This window comes from Sphaeramia orbicularis, chromosome 14, assembly GCF_902148855.1.
Source record: "Sphaeramia orbicularis chromosome 14, fSphaOr1.1, whole genome shotgun sequence".
Taxonomy (NCBI): Eukaryota; Metazoa; Chordata; class Actinopteri; order Kurtiformes; family Apogonidae; genus Sphaeramia; species Sphaeramia orbicularis.
This window is the reverse complement of record NC_043970.1, coordinates 32,774,506-32,792,492: the sequence shown is the minus strand read 5'-3', so window position 1 is coordinate 32,792,492 and position 17,987 is coordinate 32,774,506. Positions and strand designations below refer to the sequence as shown.

Below are 17,987 nucleotides of genomic sequence, written 5' to 3'. Positions count from 1 at the left end.
TCTTTCAGCGCTTTGATAAAACAGGTGAACAAATCTATAGATGGAACAGCTGATGATGAAGAGGAGGGTGTTCCTACTGAAGAGGCCATCAGAGCTGGACTTGAACTGCTGAAGGTAAAAAAAAAAAAAAAAAAAACTGTCCAGATTGCAGCCTCTGCATCTATCTGTTAGGATAAAGGCTCGAGATGTAAAATTATGTCAAGAAACATCTTTGTATTCCATTATTGTATCTCCATTTAGAAGAAATAATAGTTTCAGTTGGTTTCCCTGCAGGGGATTTATTGTAAATCGCTGCCTGTAGCTCAGTCAGCTGTGATTAAATACACAACTCAACTGTGCTGAGAAAAAGATAAACAAAGAGAATGAAAAACACAGAAAATGAACATCCAGTGACGGATCATTTCCCTCCTGTAGCTTTGCTTTATAAGCAGGCCCGACGGCAGGTTTGAGTGAAAAATCCACAGAAATCCCATTGCAGTTGCACATTTGTCACAAAAATGACAACAGCATATTCAGCCCGTTTAGGTAGATTTACTTGAAGTACTTTCAGGGTTCCCGCGGGGTCTTAAAAAGTCTTGAATTTACAAATCTGCATTTAATACCTTAAAAAGACTTTTAAAAGGTATTAAATTTGATATGGTAGGTCTTAAGTTTTCCGTGTCTGTTCTCATTTCCCCAGGTCATCATTCTTCTTGGTAGTTCTTCTCAGTTCAACTGGACTGGTTTAGCTCTTTCTTCAAAAGAGCTCTTTTTAGCTCTGGTTTTTAGCTCTTTCTTCAAAAGAGCTAAACCAGTCCAGTTGAACTGAGAAGAACTACCAAGAAGTCTTGTGTCTGTTAAATGTTCAAGCTGCAAAGAAAGTATCGTTAGTCTACTCAGCTACTCAGTCTACTTATATTGAAATTAGGAACCAGTTATCACCAACTTTGCAGACCCCGGTGAGAAATGACTGTGAACGGTGGGAGTCAAGGCGTTGGAGTAAATAAATACATTTTCCTTCATTCTAGGAGTCACAAATTTTTACCAGTATGGCCATGAAATAGGCATTACATTCTGTTCTAAGTAGTCTTAAAAAGTCTTAAATTAAACTTTTAGAAACCTGTAGGAACCCTGTACTTTGACCTGATGTGAACAGCATTTTTCGGTGCCGTCCAGCCGTTTGACCCTCTGGTTTTCATCACACACAGGTGCTGTCGTTCACACACCCAGTGTCGTTCCACTCTGCAGAGACGTTTGAGTCTCTGTTGGGTTGTCTGAAGATGGACGATGAGAAGGTGGCTGAGGCCGCGCTGCAGATCTTCAAAAACACAGGCAGCAAGATGGAGGAAAGTTTCCCTCACATCAAATCGTACGTTTGGGTTCATTTCTTTTCCAGCTCACAGCAGGATTTAACCACAGCAAAACTTTAAATCATTCATGAAGCTTAGGTTTTTAGTCATATTTTGGGTAAAAACACTTGAAGTGTGTCACAGTGTTGACTCTTGTGACTTCTGGCAGCTTGTCCTAGTGGTTTTTAATGCTGTTCTTCTGCTGTGCTCCCTCTAGTGTTTTGCTGCCGGTACTGCAAGCCAAAGCTAAGCGAGGCCCCCCTCGCCAGGCCAAGTATGCCATCCACTGCATCCACGCCATGTTCAGCAACAGAGACACACACTTTGCCCAGATCTTTGAGGTCAGTCAGACATGCATGTACACTGTGAATGATTTATAAAAATGTGTCCAATATTAACACCTGGTACTGGAAAATCAGCTTAATTTGTCAGTGCAGGATGCCCACATTTTTTGTCCTTGTGCCTGATTTTTTTTCCCCCTGCACCCTGGTGTCTCTACAGCCTCTGCACAAAGGTCTGGATCCTGCAAACCTGGAGCAGCTCATTACTCCACTCACCACCCTAGGGCACCTCGCTCAGCTGGCCCCAGAACAGTTTGCTGCACCGCTTAAATCTCTAGTCGCCAACTTCATAGTAAAAGATCTGCTCATGAATGACAGGGTATGTGTTTCTAATCCCACCTGGAGGCCACTCATACATTTACACATGGATTTTAATTACAAGTACTGAAAACTTACAGTAGTATATCTGTGTTGTCTGTAGATCCCAGGGAAGAAGACGACCAAACTTTGGGTTCCTGATGATGAAGTGTCCCCTGAGACTCTGGCAAAGGTCAGTGGTTGTCTGAACCATTGTCCTTGTTTTCTAATCCCTCTACAATTTAAAATCCTAATCCAATGTCAACTCCATAATTAATGTCGCACCAATTTCCTACTATTTTGTTTCTTTGGGACATGATATTCAGTAATATTATAATATGTCACTGCATATAACAATAATATTGTATATAAAAGTAACATTACTGAAACGTTTGTAATACTTATTTCCAAGTGATGCTTTTACATACCTCTCTTTACCATTTAAAATATTTTCATATTAAGTAAATTCTGTTATCATTGATTCTTTATTGCTCCTGATTCCCCTTTAATTCAGATCCAAGGCATAAAGCTGATGGTCAGGTGGTTACTAGGAGTGAAGAACAACCAGAGCAAGTCCGGCAACTCCACCCTGAGGATGCTGACTGCTATTCTCCACAGTGATGGAGACCTAACCGAGCAGGGCAGGATGGGGTAAACAACGATACTTATTCTTTTTTTATGAGTCAGACCTTGAGCGTCTCAGCCTCCTGAGCTCCTCAGAAAAGCTTTTTAATGGGGATTTTGGAGACGAGGGCTTTGCTAGGCTGTAGTCATAAATAATGTTGGTTGTTTCTTGTCTCCCTCCTCCTTCAGTAAACCAGACATGTCGAGGCTGCGACTCGCCGCAGCCTGTGCTCTGCTGAAACTGGCACAGGAGCCCTGTTACCATGAGATCATCACACTGGAGCAATATCAGCTTTGTGCTCTCGTCATCAATGTAAGAATGAGCACGTTTTAGCGTTCAGCTTTTGTCTCCCTCTTGCCGTTTTTGTAGAACTATAGGTATTTGTGTAATTTTGTTTGTTTATACTCCTGCCAGTAGACTTTGTGGTCTTCTGCTTCTACAGTTCTATATGTTAAACTCCCCCCTGAGTCACCGTTTCATGTGTGCTATTTTTTTTTTTTTTTTTTTTTTTTCTCATTTCGTAGGATGAGTGTTACCAGGTGCGACAGTGTTTTGCCCAGAAGCTCCACCGAGGCCTGTGCCGCCTCCGTCTGCCTCTGGAGTACATGGCAGTGTTTGCTTTGTGTGCCAAGGACCCTGTTAAGGAGAGGAGGGCTCATGCCCGCCAGTGCCTGGTGAAGAATGTCAACATACGACGGGAGTACCTCAAACAGCACGCAGCCATCAGCGGTAAGGAAACAAGACAAAATCTGACAGCCCCCCCTCCCACATACAGGGTGGGGAAGCAAAATTTACGATATTTTGAGGCAGGGATTGAAAGACAGTGTATGACCAATTAGTTTATTGAAAGTCATAAGAATTTATTTGCCACAAGAAAACTGACATAAGAGAAAAAGTTTTTATTCTGTATGTCCTCCTTCTTTCTCAATAACTGCTTTCACACGCTTCCTGAAACTTGCACAAGTGTTCCTCAAATATTCGGGTGACAACTTCTCCCATTCTTCTTTAATAGTATCTTCCAGACGTTCTCGTAATAGTTTTGCTCATAGTCATTCTCTTCTTTACATTATAAACAGTCTTTATGGACACTCCAACTATTTTTGAAATCTCCTTTGGTGTGACGAGTGCATTCAGTAAATCACACACTCTTTGACGTTTGCTTTCCTGATTACTCATATGGGCAAAAGTTTCTGAAAAGGTATGAATAATAGTGTTAGGTATGATTATGACATCAATATATGTTTGGTTTCAAAACAATTGACGTAGTGCCTGCTGAGAAAAAACAACTAAATGTTCATTGTAAATTTTGCTTCCCCACGCTGTAAATAATCTGACAGTATACATATTTATGTTTATATGTACGTTTACCACATGTTTCCTGATAGACAAGTTATTCTCCCTACTGCCGGAGTACGTGGTGCCCTATGCCATCCACCTGCTGGCTCATGATCCAGACTACGTCAAAGTACAGGACATCGAGCAGCTCAAAGAAATTAAAGAGTAAGTGATATGTGAGAAAGAAACACTGGGGGTGGAAGATCTAAATTATACTTTACATTAAAAATAAAATGCCATCTTTTCCCCCACAGGTAACTCTGCTGTTATTTTATTACTGTCATTCCTCTTGGGTTTTATCTGCAGTTTCCAAAGTTTCAGCTGAAGTTGAAACTTCTAATTTAAGGTCAAGCTTTCTCTCTTTTCTAGGGCGCTGTGGTTTGTCTTGGAGATCATCATGGCCAAGAATGAGAACAACAGTCACGCTTTCATCAGAAAAATGGTGGAAAACATCAAACAGACGAAAGACGCTCAGTCGCCCAATGATCCCAAAACTAATGAGGTACGTGTTAAAGGTCCAGTATGGAACATTCACATGTATTCCTGTGTTTGTGACATTTATCCTGGTGTCTGTTTTGTGCTGAGAGTCAATCACTTGTTGACATTAGTTAACTCTTGCCTTCATTCATGAGAACAGCCTCAATATCCTGATTTCTATGTAGAGGACATCTGTTGGATTTCCTTTGAAATCCTTTTCTTCGCTGTCTTGTGCTCTTCTACTGGTGCAACTATGCACATCACGAGCTACTGTTAGTTTAGAAAAGGAATCGCCTAAGTCAACAGACGTCCTTCTCCCAGCACAAAATAGACTCTGACACAAACGTAATCACACAAACGGGCAGGTCTGACATAGCAGTCCGTTAAGTTAAACACTCATACAGTTCAGTCTGTTTTCACAGCTTTTCCAAAGTGCTGACAGATGTTTTGTGTCTTTTACAGAAACTCTATACAGTGTGCGATGTAGCCATGCACATTATAATGTCAAAGAGCACCACCTACAGCCTGGAGTCGCCAAAAGATCCCGTGCTGCCTTCGCGATTCTTCACCAAACCTGACAAGGTTCATTTCTGCACATCAAAAACTTTCCAAAGAATCTTTTCTTCTAATAAACATAAAAAGTGCTTTAAAGTGACAGAAGCTGTGCTGCAAATGAGATCCACAAGATCATTCTTCTGTCTTTTTTTAAAAGCTCACAGGGCAATGGAATCATTGACATGGTATTAATAAAGCACATGCTTCTCATTAGAGGAATTATCAATATGTTTGGCGCACATTTCAAACAATCAAATTGTTTTGACACACAAACCCATTTGGTTCCTAATCCTCAGCTTTTATTTCTGAGTTTAAATTGCTGAATCAAAACAGTCAAACTCTCTGACATGAGGCTGCTTTCTTTTCAGAATTTCAGCAACACAAAGAACTATCTCCCACCAGAAATGAAGACATTCTTCACACCAGGGAAGGTGAGCTCACCTCTAGAACAGCCACATTGGCAGTTTACATCACTAAAACATTCGTCTAACTTGTCTATCTCCTTCTTGTTCCTCAAGCCCAAGTCGGCCAATGTTCTGGGCGCCGTCAACAAGCCGCTGTCGTCGGCCGGGAAACAGCTGCAGAGTAAAGCCTCTCGCATGGAGACCACCAGCAACGACGACTCCTCATCAAACCCGGGCTCCCCACAGCGCAGCAAGACCAGGTGGGAAAACACAACACAAAAGCACAACTGTAGAATTTAACAAAGGGCTCATGGGAGTTGATCCGTCTTGTAATTTTCATGTTCAATGACAAAACTAATGTTGCAGGCTCGACAGCACAGAACTGGACCACAGTGAAAACGAGGACTTCAGCCTAAAGAGATCAGACAGCACCGACAAGGTAAGACGGGTTCTGTGGTGACTGTAAACCTGCCGTAGAGCGACTCTAGTGTTTAATGTGGTTTCTTGGACTCAAAGCCTGGTGTGTTGCTGGGATTCAATGAAGTGCTGCCTGTCGTAAACTCTAGTATCACTGTGTTCTGATTCTCTTGTGCAAACAGCGCCTGGCTTTGATTTAAAATAGAATTAGCAGCTTGTGTAAATGATCATTAATAGCAGGCTTGACACTGTTCTTTCCAAAACATCATAAAATATAGAATTCTCCCTCAAGAATATACTAAACTGTATTTACTCTTATAGGAGATTGAAAAACCCCGCGGTCGCAAACGTGGTGTGGCTGCCAGTGACGACCAGGACAGCAAGCCAAAGCGCGGCCGCAAGAAGGCAGTGGCCAACACGACCTCAACGGCCGAGTCCGAGGACCAGTGGGACGATGACACCAGGCCAGAGGACGAGCAGAACAGCCCACCCAAGAAAGGGCGCAGGGGCCGGCCTCCAAAGTCCGCCTCTGCTGGCCAAGACACACCCGCCAAAGGGAAGAGAGGGAGGAAGAAGGCAGCACCACCTCCAGATGATGAGGAGGAGGAGGAGGAAGAGGAGCGAGAGGAGGAAGTAGATGACGAGGAGGAAGACGACGACAGGAGCAGTGAAAATATGGAGGTGAAGACCAAGGGAGGAAGGCAAGCGAGAGCGCCGCGGCGATCACAAGGGTAAGGACAGAAGCAGTCTGCCCTCTGGAGGTTTATGTATTTACTAATAACTCTGTATCTGACAGATTCTCACCATCAGCGTTTATTTTTGATTCAGGCTCTGCTTCTGTTTGTTTTCCAGCTCCGAGTCAGCAGAGTCCACACCACAGAAGAGAAGAGGACGGCCACCAAAATCAGCTCAGCCTCCTGCCAAGAAACCAGCGTAAGACCAGCTTTCATTCTTTAAGGATTCTGCAAAGTCACACCGATGTTCTGCTACAAACATAGTGACGGTTTTGAAGCACAGTCTGCATTTTAAGTTCTGTTTGTCTACACAGCAAATCCCAGAAACCAATGATTTAGCTGACCTTTTTAAAACACTTCCAAAGTCAAACCAACAGTTTTTTTTCTAAAATACAAATATCTCTTAATTTGCATTGTGGTGGCTCGTATTGTATTTTTGGCCAAAAATATGACTTGGGCAATTATGTTATGAGGCTAATGACATGAGAAATAATGTGAAAAAAGAAAAACATTCATACTATGTAGGTATCATAGCAGTAAAGTTTACTATAAATCTATGAATCCTACTTTATGTAAACATAGAGAAGCTGTTGCATTTTTTTTGTTTGGTTCAAAAGCCACTTTTCCACCACTGGAACTTTTATCATTTACCTGGGATTTTGGAAAAACCTTGGTGTGTTTCCACTGTAATTACCTTGGGAAATATTTCCCTCAACCCCAAAATTTCCCTGAAAAAGGTTCCTTCCCTGGAATCCTTGAGTGTCTGTGTCTGATTTGAATACATTTTCTGGAACTCTGAGGTTCAGTGGAAATGCCCAGGTCTTATAACCAGGTAAATAAATTCCTGGGAACGTTGGTTCAAAAGTCCACACCGTCCACATCTGACTATTTGACATTACCACACATACCACACATTACATTGATAAAGAATCAATTGTGTTGCAAATGTTGATGATTTTAGGAATGTCTTTAGTGCACAGTAAAGTATTAAAATAAGGAAATACAGCAGTCATTTACTGGTCTAACAGATTTTATTCCTGCTCAACAATGAAAATCTGCACAGAACGTGTCACATTATCTATTTAATGTAATAATCTGGAAAATCTAAACTAATCAACCTCATTTCTGTTCCAAAGTTGAGTTAATCTAGGTTTTACTTTTACTTCGTTAATCTTAAAATCACAGCATCATGCAACTGTCACATACATGCAAGCAGGGTGGAGATGAGTGGAAAGTTTGTGGGTAAAAGTACAGACATGGCTGTGGCATTCTGTGGGTGATACCATTTTACTGTGTCATAACACTGTCCAGCCAGTGCTGCTGACTTGTTCTTTTTTTTTTTTTTTTTTTTTTTTTTAACATGAATGGGTTTGGTAATCGTGGGTGTACGGCATCATATCGAGGTTCTGATTCTGTGTTTTTTCTCTCTCTGGTACACAGGCGTGGTGGGCGATCGAAGGCAGCTGCTTCAAAAGAGGACTCTGAGGAGGAAGATGAAGATGAGGAGGAGGAGCAGGAGGAGGAGCCAACACCCAAGGTACTCAGAGTCTCCAGATTGAGTCCTCAAGTTCTATTAAACCTATGAAAGTCATGGGATTCTAAGCTCAAAAACATGTTAATATAACACAACAGAAGAAAACCATTCCCCTGTCATTTGTGAATTGACATTTTATTAGATATTAACTGAGAGATCAGTGCATTCCATATTCTGTGTATTGACAATAGAAAGCCGTTGTAACAAATTCCAAATGAAAAAAAAAATACACACTAGGAAACTGATAACCCCACAAACGTAAAAAAAACCGCAAACGTAATAAAAAATGTGCAGCTTTTAACATAATAATCTCATAAATGTAATAACAGTTGCCTACCACAAATGTAATAATTATTCTTTTTGTGGGGATTTATTACGTTTGTGGGACGGTAAAAATCTTCAGTTTCCAAAATTGTAATAACTTCCCACAAATGTAATAAATCAGTACCTCACACACATTTAAGTAATGCATGCATGAGTATTCATTCATCTTTCTTTTTCTTCCCATTTATTCTTGTTCTTTGGAAACTTGCCTTTTTAGAATGATCAGATGTTGCGGTTACATCACATGGTACTAATTCCAGATTAATTAGTAGGTGTTTAGTTACAAATACACGTCGAGGAACAAAACAGAATGGGCAAAAATATTATAAATGTTTTATTATAAAAGCTTCAGTATGAACTGGATGTTATTTATTCTCATTAAATATTATAGAAGCCTATGTTTGAACCATGTAAACAAAATGTCTGGATATGATTATAATAACAATGGAGAGGGTAGGAGCACACTGTGGGAAAATGAGGTATTACGTTTGAGGTAGACGACTGTTATTACATTTGTGGGATTATTACGTTGAAAGCTGCAAATTTTTATTACATTAGCGGTTCATTACATTTGTAACAGGAAACTTTCAAGCAAAATTTACAGGGTGTCCGGATCGTCAAAGTCTGAAAATTGAAGCCTTGATTATCCTTAAAATTGGTAATTAATCCTTAAATCTGACACTCAAAAGTGTTATAAATCCCACAGACAATAAATGATAATCCTGTATTTGCTTTGGAAATCATTATAAAAATTTGTAATCAGTGTTTACTATTTTATCATAACAGTGAGGAGAAATGTGAATGTAACATTAGTTTGACTGAAACGTGGTAAAAAAAAATGTTATTTTTGTGAATGTAAACTCTTAAATGTGACCAAAGACACCTTGGAAATGGTCTTAAAGTCGTAAATTCAGCTTCTTCAAACCTGCAGATACCCTGGATTATTAAAATTTACTTTGTCAGGAGATTTTCAGACCGTGGATCAACACACTCACCTATTTCTCCCCTTTTTTCTCTCCTTTAGGGTCGTAAGAAGGCAGCAGGCCGAAGAAGATGAATGACCTGAAAAACCAACGGAGGACGGGAAATAAAACGTCTGTTAAGTCATGGACGGATGATGTAGGAAAGACAATATGGACATTGAACTTTTTAAACTTTTCATACGCCAACGCTCCTACTGTTACACCAATTCACACACTTGCATATACCACATGCGCACCACGTCAGTACATCTGTATCATCAGCTGTGGGTTGTTGCATTGTGTCGCATTGTGATGATGTTCGCCACATTCAATAGAAATGATTTTAACAGAAAAACAACAAAAAAAAGCGCTCTTGTAAATAGTCTCTTCTGTCTGTTTCATGTTCTGTTGTTGTGTTTGTTGCTGACTGGGGGGATGATGTAAAGCCTTACTCGCCGATATTATTATTATTATTATTATAATTATTATTATTATTATTGAAGTGCTCCCTTAAAGCAATATTGCTTCTCAATTTTCCCTTCTGTGTCCCACTTTTAAACCTGAAAGAGATTAACCATTATCTTTTTTTTGTGATGTTAATTGTCATTTTACATTTTAAAAAAAACGCCCATGTTTTTTTGTTTACAGCTTTGTATATTAATACCTATTTTTTTCTTTTGTTTTCTTTTTTTTGTTTTTTGTTTTTTTGTTTTTGTTTTTTTTTTACCATGTATGAAAATTAAAAAAAAAAAAAAAAAAAAAGAAACAGTCAGAAACCTGTCCAAATGTAGAGTTGCCTCTGGAGAAGATTGTAGTGTCCTTTTTTTAGGTTTGTACTTGCTGGTAGGCAGACGTCATGAGCAGCTGTGGTTGTAGTGTTTGTCACTGCTGATTAACTCGGCTTCACATCCACCCAGTCAGAGCCTCTGTTGTATCAATATAATTCTCTATAAAACTTGACAAGCTCCATCTCTCTTCATTTCCTCTCGAAATCTTGGAAGAAGCGCCCATTGTGTTCTTCCTGTTGAGATTAATAAGATGTTCCCTTCAGGTGCCGGGTTGGGGGTGGGAAAAATAAGTGATAAATGGGATCAGAAAAGCAGTCGGAAGCACTTTGCGACGTTGAGTTTTTCATAAAAATGTGTAAATGCCAGACATGTTTAATCAGTGTAAAACATGCCATATCGTAGAGAAATGAGTGTTTCCAGTGTTGAGTCGATGCCTTTTTCAGAGTTGCACCTCAATTTATTATTAATCACAGGCTTTTGTTTTTTTACATACTTAAAAAAAAAGGTGCATGTTTTCAGCCAGAAAATACATTAACGTTAAATATCAAGTCATGGCCAGAAGTGTTGGTAGTCACTGAAATGTGTAAACACATACGATTAAGTCTTTGTTGCAGGGTTTGTACAGGTGCTTGAAATCCTAGAAAGTGCTTGAATTTCAAGGTCTGAAAAGTGCTTGAGTTTTAGTTTTAAGTACTTGCAATTCTAACTCTGTGATGTGATTTATGTATTTATTTTGAATATTAACTCCACCAGGTAAGTTGGCAAGCCAAAGCTACTTAAAGAAAGGTGATACATTTCGAAAAATACAACTTTATATTGTCGTGGAGGCGTAAACGACAAAGAAATTTGTGGAGAATGGATTGGTTGTCAGTCAGGCCTTCCTTTATCGTGCACAGGTGAGAAACTGACAAACGAAGCTTCGCCCTCTCTCAGAAGTCAGTTCTCACCTGTCTAGGAAGTCAGTCTAACTTATAGTAGCCTGCACTAAGCTTAAATGTGATTGGTTAGTATGATGTATGATGCTGTCGCTAAGCAGAAGAAAATAAGATACAAACAGACAGAATGCAAGACCTTGGAGTCGTCCTGGGAAGTTTTAGGGAGTTGGGTTATGCTGTATCTTGTGGTATCATTAGAGACAAAGTAGCTTAGAAAACATGCAGAACTCAGAAACTGACTGAGAGCAAACATTCCTATCTAGGCCTGTGGTTAAAAAGAGAATGAAAACTGAAGAGCTATCATAGGTGTCTTATAAACTAATAGAAGACTTATGGTCAGTATTAAAATCAGTATTAACAATATCAAAAAAGAAAATTACCAGGTGCTCTCAGGTCGACTCCAGGTACATTTTTAGCTTACCGGCTGACAGGCCATAAGCTGTTGTCATGCAGCGTCCGGCGTCATCATCTCATCTGTTACAAAACTTTCAATCGTTTTCTTCTCCGAAACTACAGTTCTGATAGACTTCCAACTTGGTATACAGCTTCTTTATGATGATATCAACACAAGGTATTAAAATTATTTCGATCCGAATCTGATTCTGGATTTGGTGCCACTTTGAAAAATTTCCCCATTACAAGAGACAGGAAGTAGGTTGATCCAATAACTCAGTAAATATAAATGATATCAAGTTGGAATTTGAATTTTTTACAGATCTGATTGGAATATGACCAGAACATGGGCTATTTCTGTAATATAATAAATACACAGAACTGGGTGATAATAAATGGCATCTGGATAGATTTCCCAAAGTTTTTAATTTGGCCAGTAAGCTACAGGGCCGTTGGTCCTATTTTTATCTTTGTCTTGGTGCGAGTGTGCCTGAAGAACACTAAGTGGTTTTCAGTTTTTTGGATAAAACTTTGTGTTCTTTAATTCCTAAACTTTTAGCTGTTATTACCTTGAGGTAAGGGGGATTGTTGGTTCAGTTTGTTTCTTTGTTAACACTCTAGCGACAGAACTATTGGTTGAATTCATACCAAATTAAGTTTACAGATTGCCAGTGACCCAGAATAGATCTCATTACATTTTGGGAACAGTAGGTCAAAGTTCAAATTTTGTATGAATTTTTAAAATCTTCCCATTAATTTATAATGGACGAAATATGTGCGAGGGGTGGGGTTTGTTCCTGGCACCACTTGTTAAACATAATTTTACATGTTTATAGCACAATACAATGTACATTCTGCTAGAAAGTGAAAAAAAATAATCCTGAGTATATGTATTCCTGTAGATGCTGGTGCTGTGGTGGAACAAACTTGAAAATTACCCTTAAAAGTGCTTGAAAAACTTGAATTTGACCTTGAAAAAATGGGTATGAACCCTGTTGTTGGCAGTTGTCTCTAATATAAGATAAATACAAAATGTAAGAAAAATTCTATATACAGAACTATGCAAAAGTTTTGTTTTGGCAGGTTTGTAATGGACGCAGGAAATGTGCACAGTATTGAAACAAAATGAATCGGAACAAAAAAACTCATTGCAGGTAAAGTCAGTATTAGTGTTTTAAGGTGCATTTATTCATTTGAGTTCATTTGTTTCACTTCCAGAATATTTGGCCACAACTGCACTATTACTTAAAACTCCTAAAAAGGATAATTTTCTGTAACACTTGAACTCAGTTTACCTCAGGGGTCACATACATTCCAGTATGATCTGAAACGGTGCTTCATTACACAGTGGCTTTGTGTATGAGCACTGCATTGAAATGACAGTGGCCATCTAAAAATGTGCATAAAATGACCAGAACAACCATAAAACCTAGCAACACACACACACACACACACACACACACACACAGTATATACATAGACATTTGGCCTACAGCTATGTTTAAGAACTTCAGGTTTATGTTGTTCCAATCAAAACAATATACCTGCAAATGTGTTGATTTTCAATGTTTAATTATTGCTTCTTCTAATATCGTCTTCATTTTATATTTTTCAGTGAAGATCAGGTGTTTTTTTTTTTATATATATATAAATTTAATCTACTGATCATTTAGACCAAGGGTGTCAAACTCATGTTCTTTCAGGGGCCACATTCAGCCCAATTTGACCTCCAGTGAGCCGGACTAGTCAAATAATTGCATAATAGCCTATAAATAATGACAACTCCTAATTTTTTATATGCAAAAAATAACATTAAATAAAGAAACTATTTCTATCCAAAACAAAAAAGGTGTGAATAACTGGACAAAAACTGAAATTTCTGAAGAAAAATAAGTACAATTTTATCAATATTATGCCTCAACTTATGATTTTTGATGCATTACAGATCAGATCTACCAAGGCACAAAACAGGCAGAATATTGTTAAAATTGCACTTATTTTTCTTTAGACATTCCAGGTTCATATTTGTTCAGGTTACTGACATTTTATTGTTAAAGGATATCAGAATTTAATGTTCTTTGCAATAAATCAGAGAAAAAATTGGTGTTGCCATTATTTAGAGGCATAATATTATTTTTCTGTCATATTTGGAGTCATTATTTCTAGGTTATTATGCTATTATTTTTGAGTTTGATGCCCTTGACTGTTGATATCTTCAGGATAAGTTTTGCATTTTGCACTTTGTAAATTCATCTTGCAGGCCACATTGGAACCTTTGGTGGGCCGGTTTTGGCCCCCAGGCCGCATGTTTGACACCTGTGATTTAGACGTTCATAAAAGATCTGAGTAAATTCAAAGGGCATTGCATCAGAGTAGAGAAAGCTGAAAATACATAATGAACTGAACATAAAAACAAGTGTCTACAACTACTGTCATTTGAATCAATGTTGTAGAACAGGGGTGTCAAACATGCAGCCCGGGGGCCAAAACCGGCCCGCCAAAGGGTCCAATCTGGCCCACAGGATGAATTAGTGAAACACAAAAATTACACTGAAAATATTAACAATCAAGGATGTCAAAAATAATTTTAGGTCAATTCCATCTAAAGTGGGTCAGACCAGTAAAATACTATCATAATAAACTACAAATAATGAAACCACAATTTTTTCTTTGTGTTGGTGTAAAAAAAAAACAGGAAAATTGCACAAAAATGTTAACATTTACAAACTAGCCTTTTACAAAAAATGTGAAAAACCTGAACAAATATGAAGAACCTGAAATGTCTTAAGAGAATTAAGAATAATTGTACCAGTATTCTGTCTGTTATTAAATGTTTTGTGTAATTGTAGATCCACTGTGATCTGTACGTTGTAATGAACATGTGAAAATGAGAAGCTGAGGCCAAATAATGGCATAAATTGTTAAAATTGCACTTTTTTTCTGAAATAAATTTCATTTTGGTCATGGTTGTTCATGTTTTTACACACTTTTTTAAAGGATGTAAAAATTTTGATAATATAATTTTACTTTTTTCACTCTAAAACATAGAAATTAGACATACAAATTTTGGAATTGTTATTATTTTGGTATTATTGTGTTATTATTTTAATCATCCGGCCCACTGCAGGTCATATTGGATTGTATGTGGCCCCTGAACTAACATGAGTTTGACACCCCTGTTGTAGAAGATTACAGTGTTTCCATGGTAACAACGGAGCCTCTGAATGTCCAAATGGGTCATATCTGATGTCCATGAAAAGATGAGAAACGGTATTTTACCTGAATTATTTGATAGGATTAGTGGTTCAGAGGTTTTTAAACGTTTTAGATCAGTAGATGCTGTTGGTGGTTCTTTAGGTCGTTTAGGGTTTAACTGTTACTGCTCGTGTCTCCTCAGATATGTATGCAGGCTCTGTCATGGACCATGACCATCAGCTAGAAACCACTGGGTTTCTAAGCAACCGAGCTGAAAGCAGGAAGATAAGGCAGTAATGTGGCCGTGGTGCAGAAGGGTGCACAGTCTGCTGTTTGCATATCATCTCCTCAGCCCTCGTTCTCTCCACAGCCTGCACTGACCTCAGGTGAAGCTTGATCCGGTGACAGATGTGGTTTTGTTCTTTTCACATGTGACATTTACGCGGAGGGATGAGATTATCTGACAGCCGAGGACGTACGATAACGGTGCAGTTACATCAAATCAGATTAAGGCCTTTTTGCACCTGAGTCATATGTAATGTCCTGCTGTGGTTAGATGCAATCGTTTTTAGATGGATAGACAGGGCTCATATTGGCTGTAAACTATTAAAAACTATGAATACTTGGTTCAGAACATCAGGAGGAAGCATTTCAGCTGCAGGTTGGAAAATAGAGTACACTCACTTCACTGTAAAGCAGGGGTGTCAAACTCATTTTAGTTCAGGGGCCACATACAGGCCAATAAATAGCATAACAAGTGGTGGCAGGCACAACAAACCCCGCCCCTCGCACATATTGTTGTTTATTTTGGCATCGATCCAGTTGATGCACTGCAAAAATCTGAATCTGACCAAGTACATTTTCCTCATTTCTAGTCAGAATATCTCATCACACTTAAAATAAGACATAGTCACAAAGAGTAACTTTTCAGTGAGATAGAAGAACTTATTTTTAGACAATAGGTCTTGAAAATCTTATTTCAAGAAATCTGACTAAGATCATTTTGACTTGTTCCATAGGCAGATTATTTTGCTTGAATTAAAGGTGCGGGAGACTTTCGTGACCAATTTTTCATCAAATCTGTCAAACCTCAGTCATATCCTCAGTATCACGAATGTGTAAGTCTTTCTGTGATTACTCACCTGAATCTCTTGCATTACGGGGGGGTGTATGAAAGTGAAACTAAAGATGCTTTACTAATTCCTCTGTTGCCGCATTTCCACTACATGGAACCAATTGCACTCTGTCCGTCTCCCGTTTTTGTGCACCTCATTTCCTTTCCCCTACCTTCAGAAACTTGTATTTGAGGGGGTACGACGTTTGTTGCCTGCACCAGAACTGGGCCCAGATGACGGCCTGATGTTCACTCTGCTGCTAGATTCACAAGCGCCGCTAAGTAGCGAATCAAATGAATCACATGCTGTGGACAAATGTTTGAGCAGATTGGAGGGATTCCACCCTTTTGAAGAAATGGAAGCTTTGACAGTGTTCCAGTGGACCTGGGGTCATCTGTTTGGACCTGGGGTCGTCTGTTTGGACCTGGGGTCGTCTGTTTGGACCTGGGGTCGTCTGTTTGGACCTGGTGTTGTCTGTTTGGACCTGGGGTCATCTTTTTAGACCATTTCTGCCTCAACTCCATGTTGGCTACATTCTGACCAAAACAATGCAGCGTACGCATGACATCATCACACATGCGTAACGAAGGCGGACTCGATAAGCAGAATCGTTAAGGAGCCAGGCAAACAATTCCAAGGAATCGAGCTACTGGGATCCGGTTCTCAAAAAGAACGGGTTCTCGATTCCCATCCCTTAGCATGACACTCATCCAATAACAAAAGAGTACCACAGCAAACATGTAAACATGTAAAGAAAAGAAATGCAACACAAGAACAAACACTATTCACCTTACATTATACCATATAAGTATAAAAAGATCTGGATAGAATCTGGATAATAACTGTAATGTGCTGAAATCCAACTGTAAGGTGCAATGGAACAGTGAAAGAGGAGCCGACTGTGGACAGGTGAGCAGCACCGCTATACTCGGAGTATTTCCGACACACAAGTTAAACATCACACTATACGCTACGCTGCGTCCCCCCCCCCCCCCCCCCCCTTTGATTCTGGAACGCTGTGTAAAAGTCCAGCCTGTCTCACCTCTGTTACTCCTTTGTCTTGGCTGTGGAAATCAGACACTGGTGGAAAAAAGGTGGGATCACCACCTCACCTTTTTTTTCCAGGATCTCTGTAAAAGTGGCTAATGACACCCATGACTGTTTATGTCTTCTGGACCGGATTGGACCCTTTGGTGGGCCACTTTTGGTCCACGGGCTGTATGTTTGACAACCCACCGTGGAAAAAATCAAACTTTTACCAAGTGTATTTTTCTTATTTCTACTCAGAATATCTTGTCACACTTAAAATAACACACAATCACTTAAAGCAGGGGTGTCAAACTCATTTTAGTTCAGGGGCCACATTCAGCTAAATTTGATCTGAAGTGGGCCGGACCAGTAAAATAATAACATAATAATATATAAATAAGGTCAACTCCAAACTTTTCTCATGTTTTAGAGCGAAAAAAGTTAATTTACATTATGAACAGGTTTGCATCTACAAACTATCCTTTTAAAAGATGTGAATAACATGAACAAACTGAAAAAATAAGTGTAATTTTAACAATATTCTGCCTCAGTTTATCATTTACACATGTACATTAGAACTTACAGATCACAGTGGATCTACAAACACAAAACATTTAGTAACAGGCAGAATATTGTTAAAATTGTACTTGCTTCTCACTTGCATTTCAGGTTATTCTCTTTTTTTTTGCAAAATTATACTTTGTTTTAGTGTAAATACATGAAAATGTTTACATTTACAAAGAGAAACATTTGGAGTTGTCATTATTTCTATGTTATCTTGATAGTATTTTACTGGTCTGACCCACTTGACATTGAATTGGTCTGAATGTGGAACCTGAACTAAAAGGATTAATATCTTGGTGTAATTTTTGCATTTCACAAATTCATCCCAAGGGGATGGCGGGCTGGATTTGGCCCCCGGGCCTCATGTTTGACACCTGTGCCTTAAAGAGTATCTTTTCAGTGAGATATAAGAGCTTAGTTTTAGACAATATTCTTATTTCAAGAAATCTTACCAAGATAACTTTCACTTGTTCCATCGGCAGTTTTTGCTTAATTCACGCCAAAATATCTTGTTTTTATTTTTTTAAACTTATTTTTAGAGGGGCATTTTTTCCAGTGCAGCTCTACAGAGATAAAAACAGGGTGTCAAACATGCGGTCCGTGGGCCAAAGCTGGGCCGCCAAAGGGTCCAATCT

The 17,987-nt window shown here is 38.9% G+C and overlaps 1 protein-coding gene across 1 annotated transcript in view; it reads left to right on the top strand.

The window, feature by feature from the left end:
- The window catches only part of pds5b (PDS5 cohesin associated factor B), a 30,346-nt gene extending 20,053 nt beyond the window's left edge, over positions 1-10,293 (top strand). Inside the window, exons 18-35 of the mRNA XM_030154033.1 lie at positions 9-114; positions 1,188-1,348; positions 1,546-1,669; positions 1,830-1,988; positions 2,091-2,159; positions 2,481-2,617; positions 2,780-2,903; positions 3,116-3,320; positions 3,977-4,091; positions 4,296-4,428; positions 4,866-4,985; positions 5,327-5,389; positions 5,477-5,622; positions 5,729-5,801; positions 6,101-6,510; positions 6,632-6,712; positions 7,954-8,050; positions 9,396-10,293. Coding sequence (XP_030009893.1) covers positions 9-114; positions 1,188-1,348; positions 1,546-1,669; positions 1,830-1,988; positions 2,091-2,159; positions 2,481-2,617; positions 2,780-2,903; positions 3,116-3,320; positions 3,977-4,091; positions 4,296-4,428; positions 4,866-4,985; positions 5,327-5,389; positions 5,477-5,622; positions 5,729-5,801; positions 6,101-6,510; positions 6,632-6,712; positions 7,954-8,050; positions 9,396-9,428 — 2,356 coding nt within the window. The 3' untranslated portion in view covers positions 9,429-10,293. The remainder of the gene's footprint in view (positions 1-8; positions 115-1,187; positions 1,349-1,545; positions 1,670-1,829; positions 1,989-2,090; positions 2,160-2,480; positions 2,618-2,779; positions 2,904-3,115; positions 3,321-3,976; positions 4,092-4,295; positions 4,429-4,865; positions 4,986-5,326; positions 5,390-5,476; positions 5,623-5,728; positions 5,802-6,100; positions 6,511-6,631; positions 6,713-7,953; positions 8,051-9,395) is intronic.
- Positions 10,294-17,987: the final 7,694 nt, after the last annotated feature.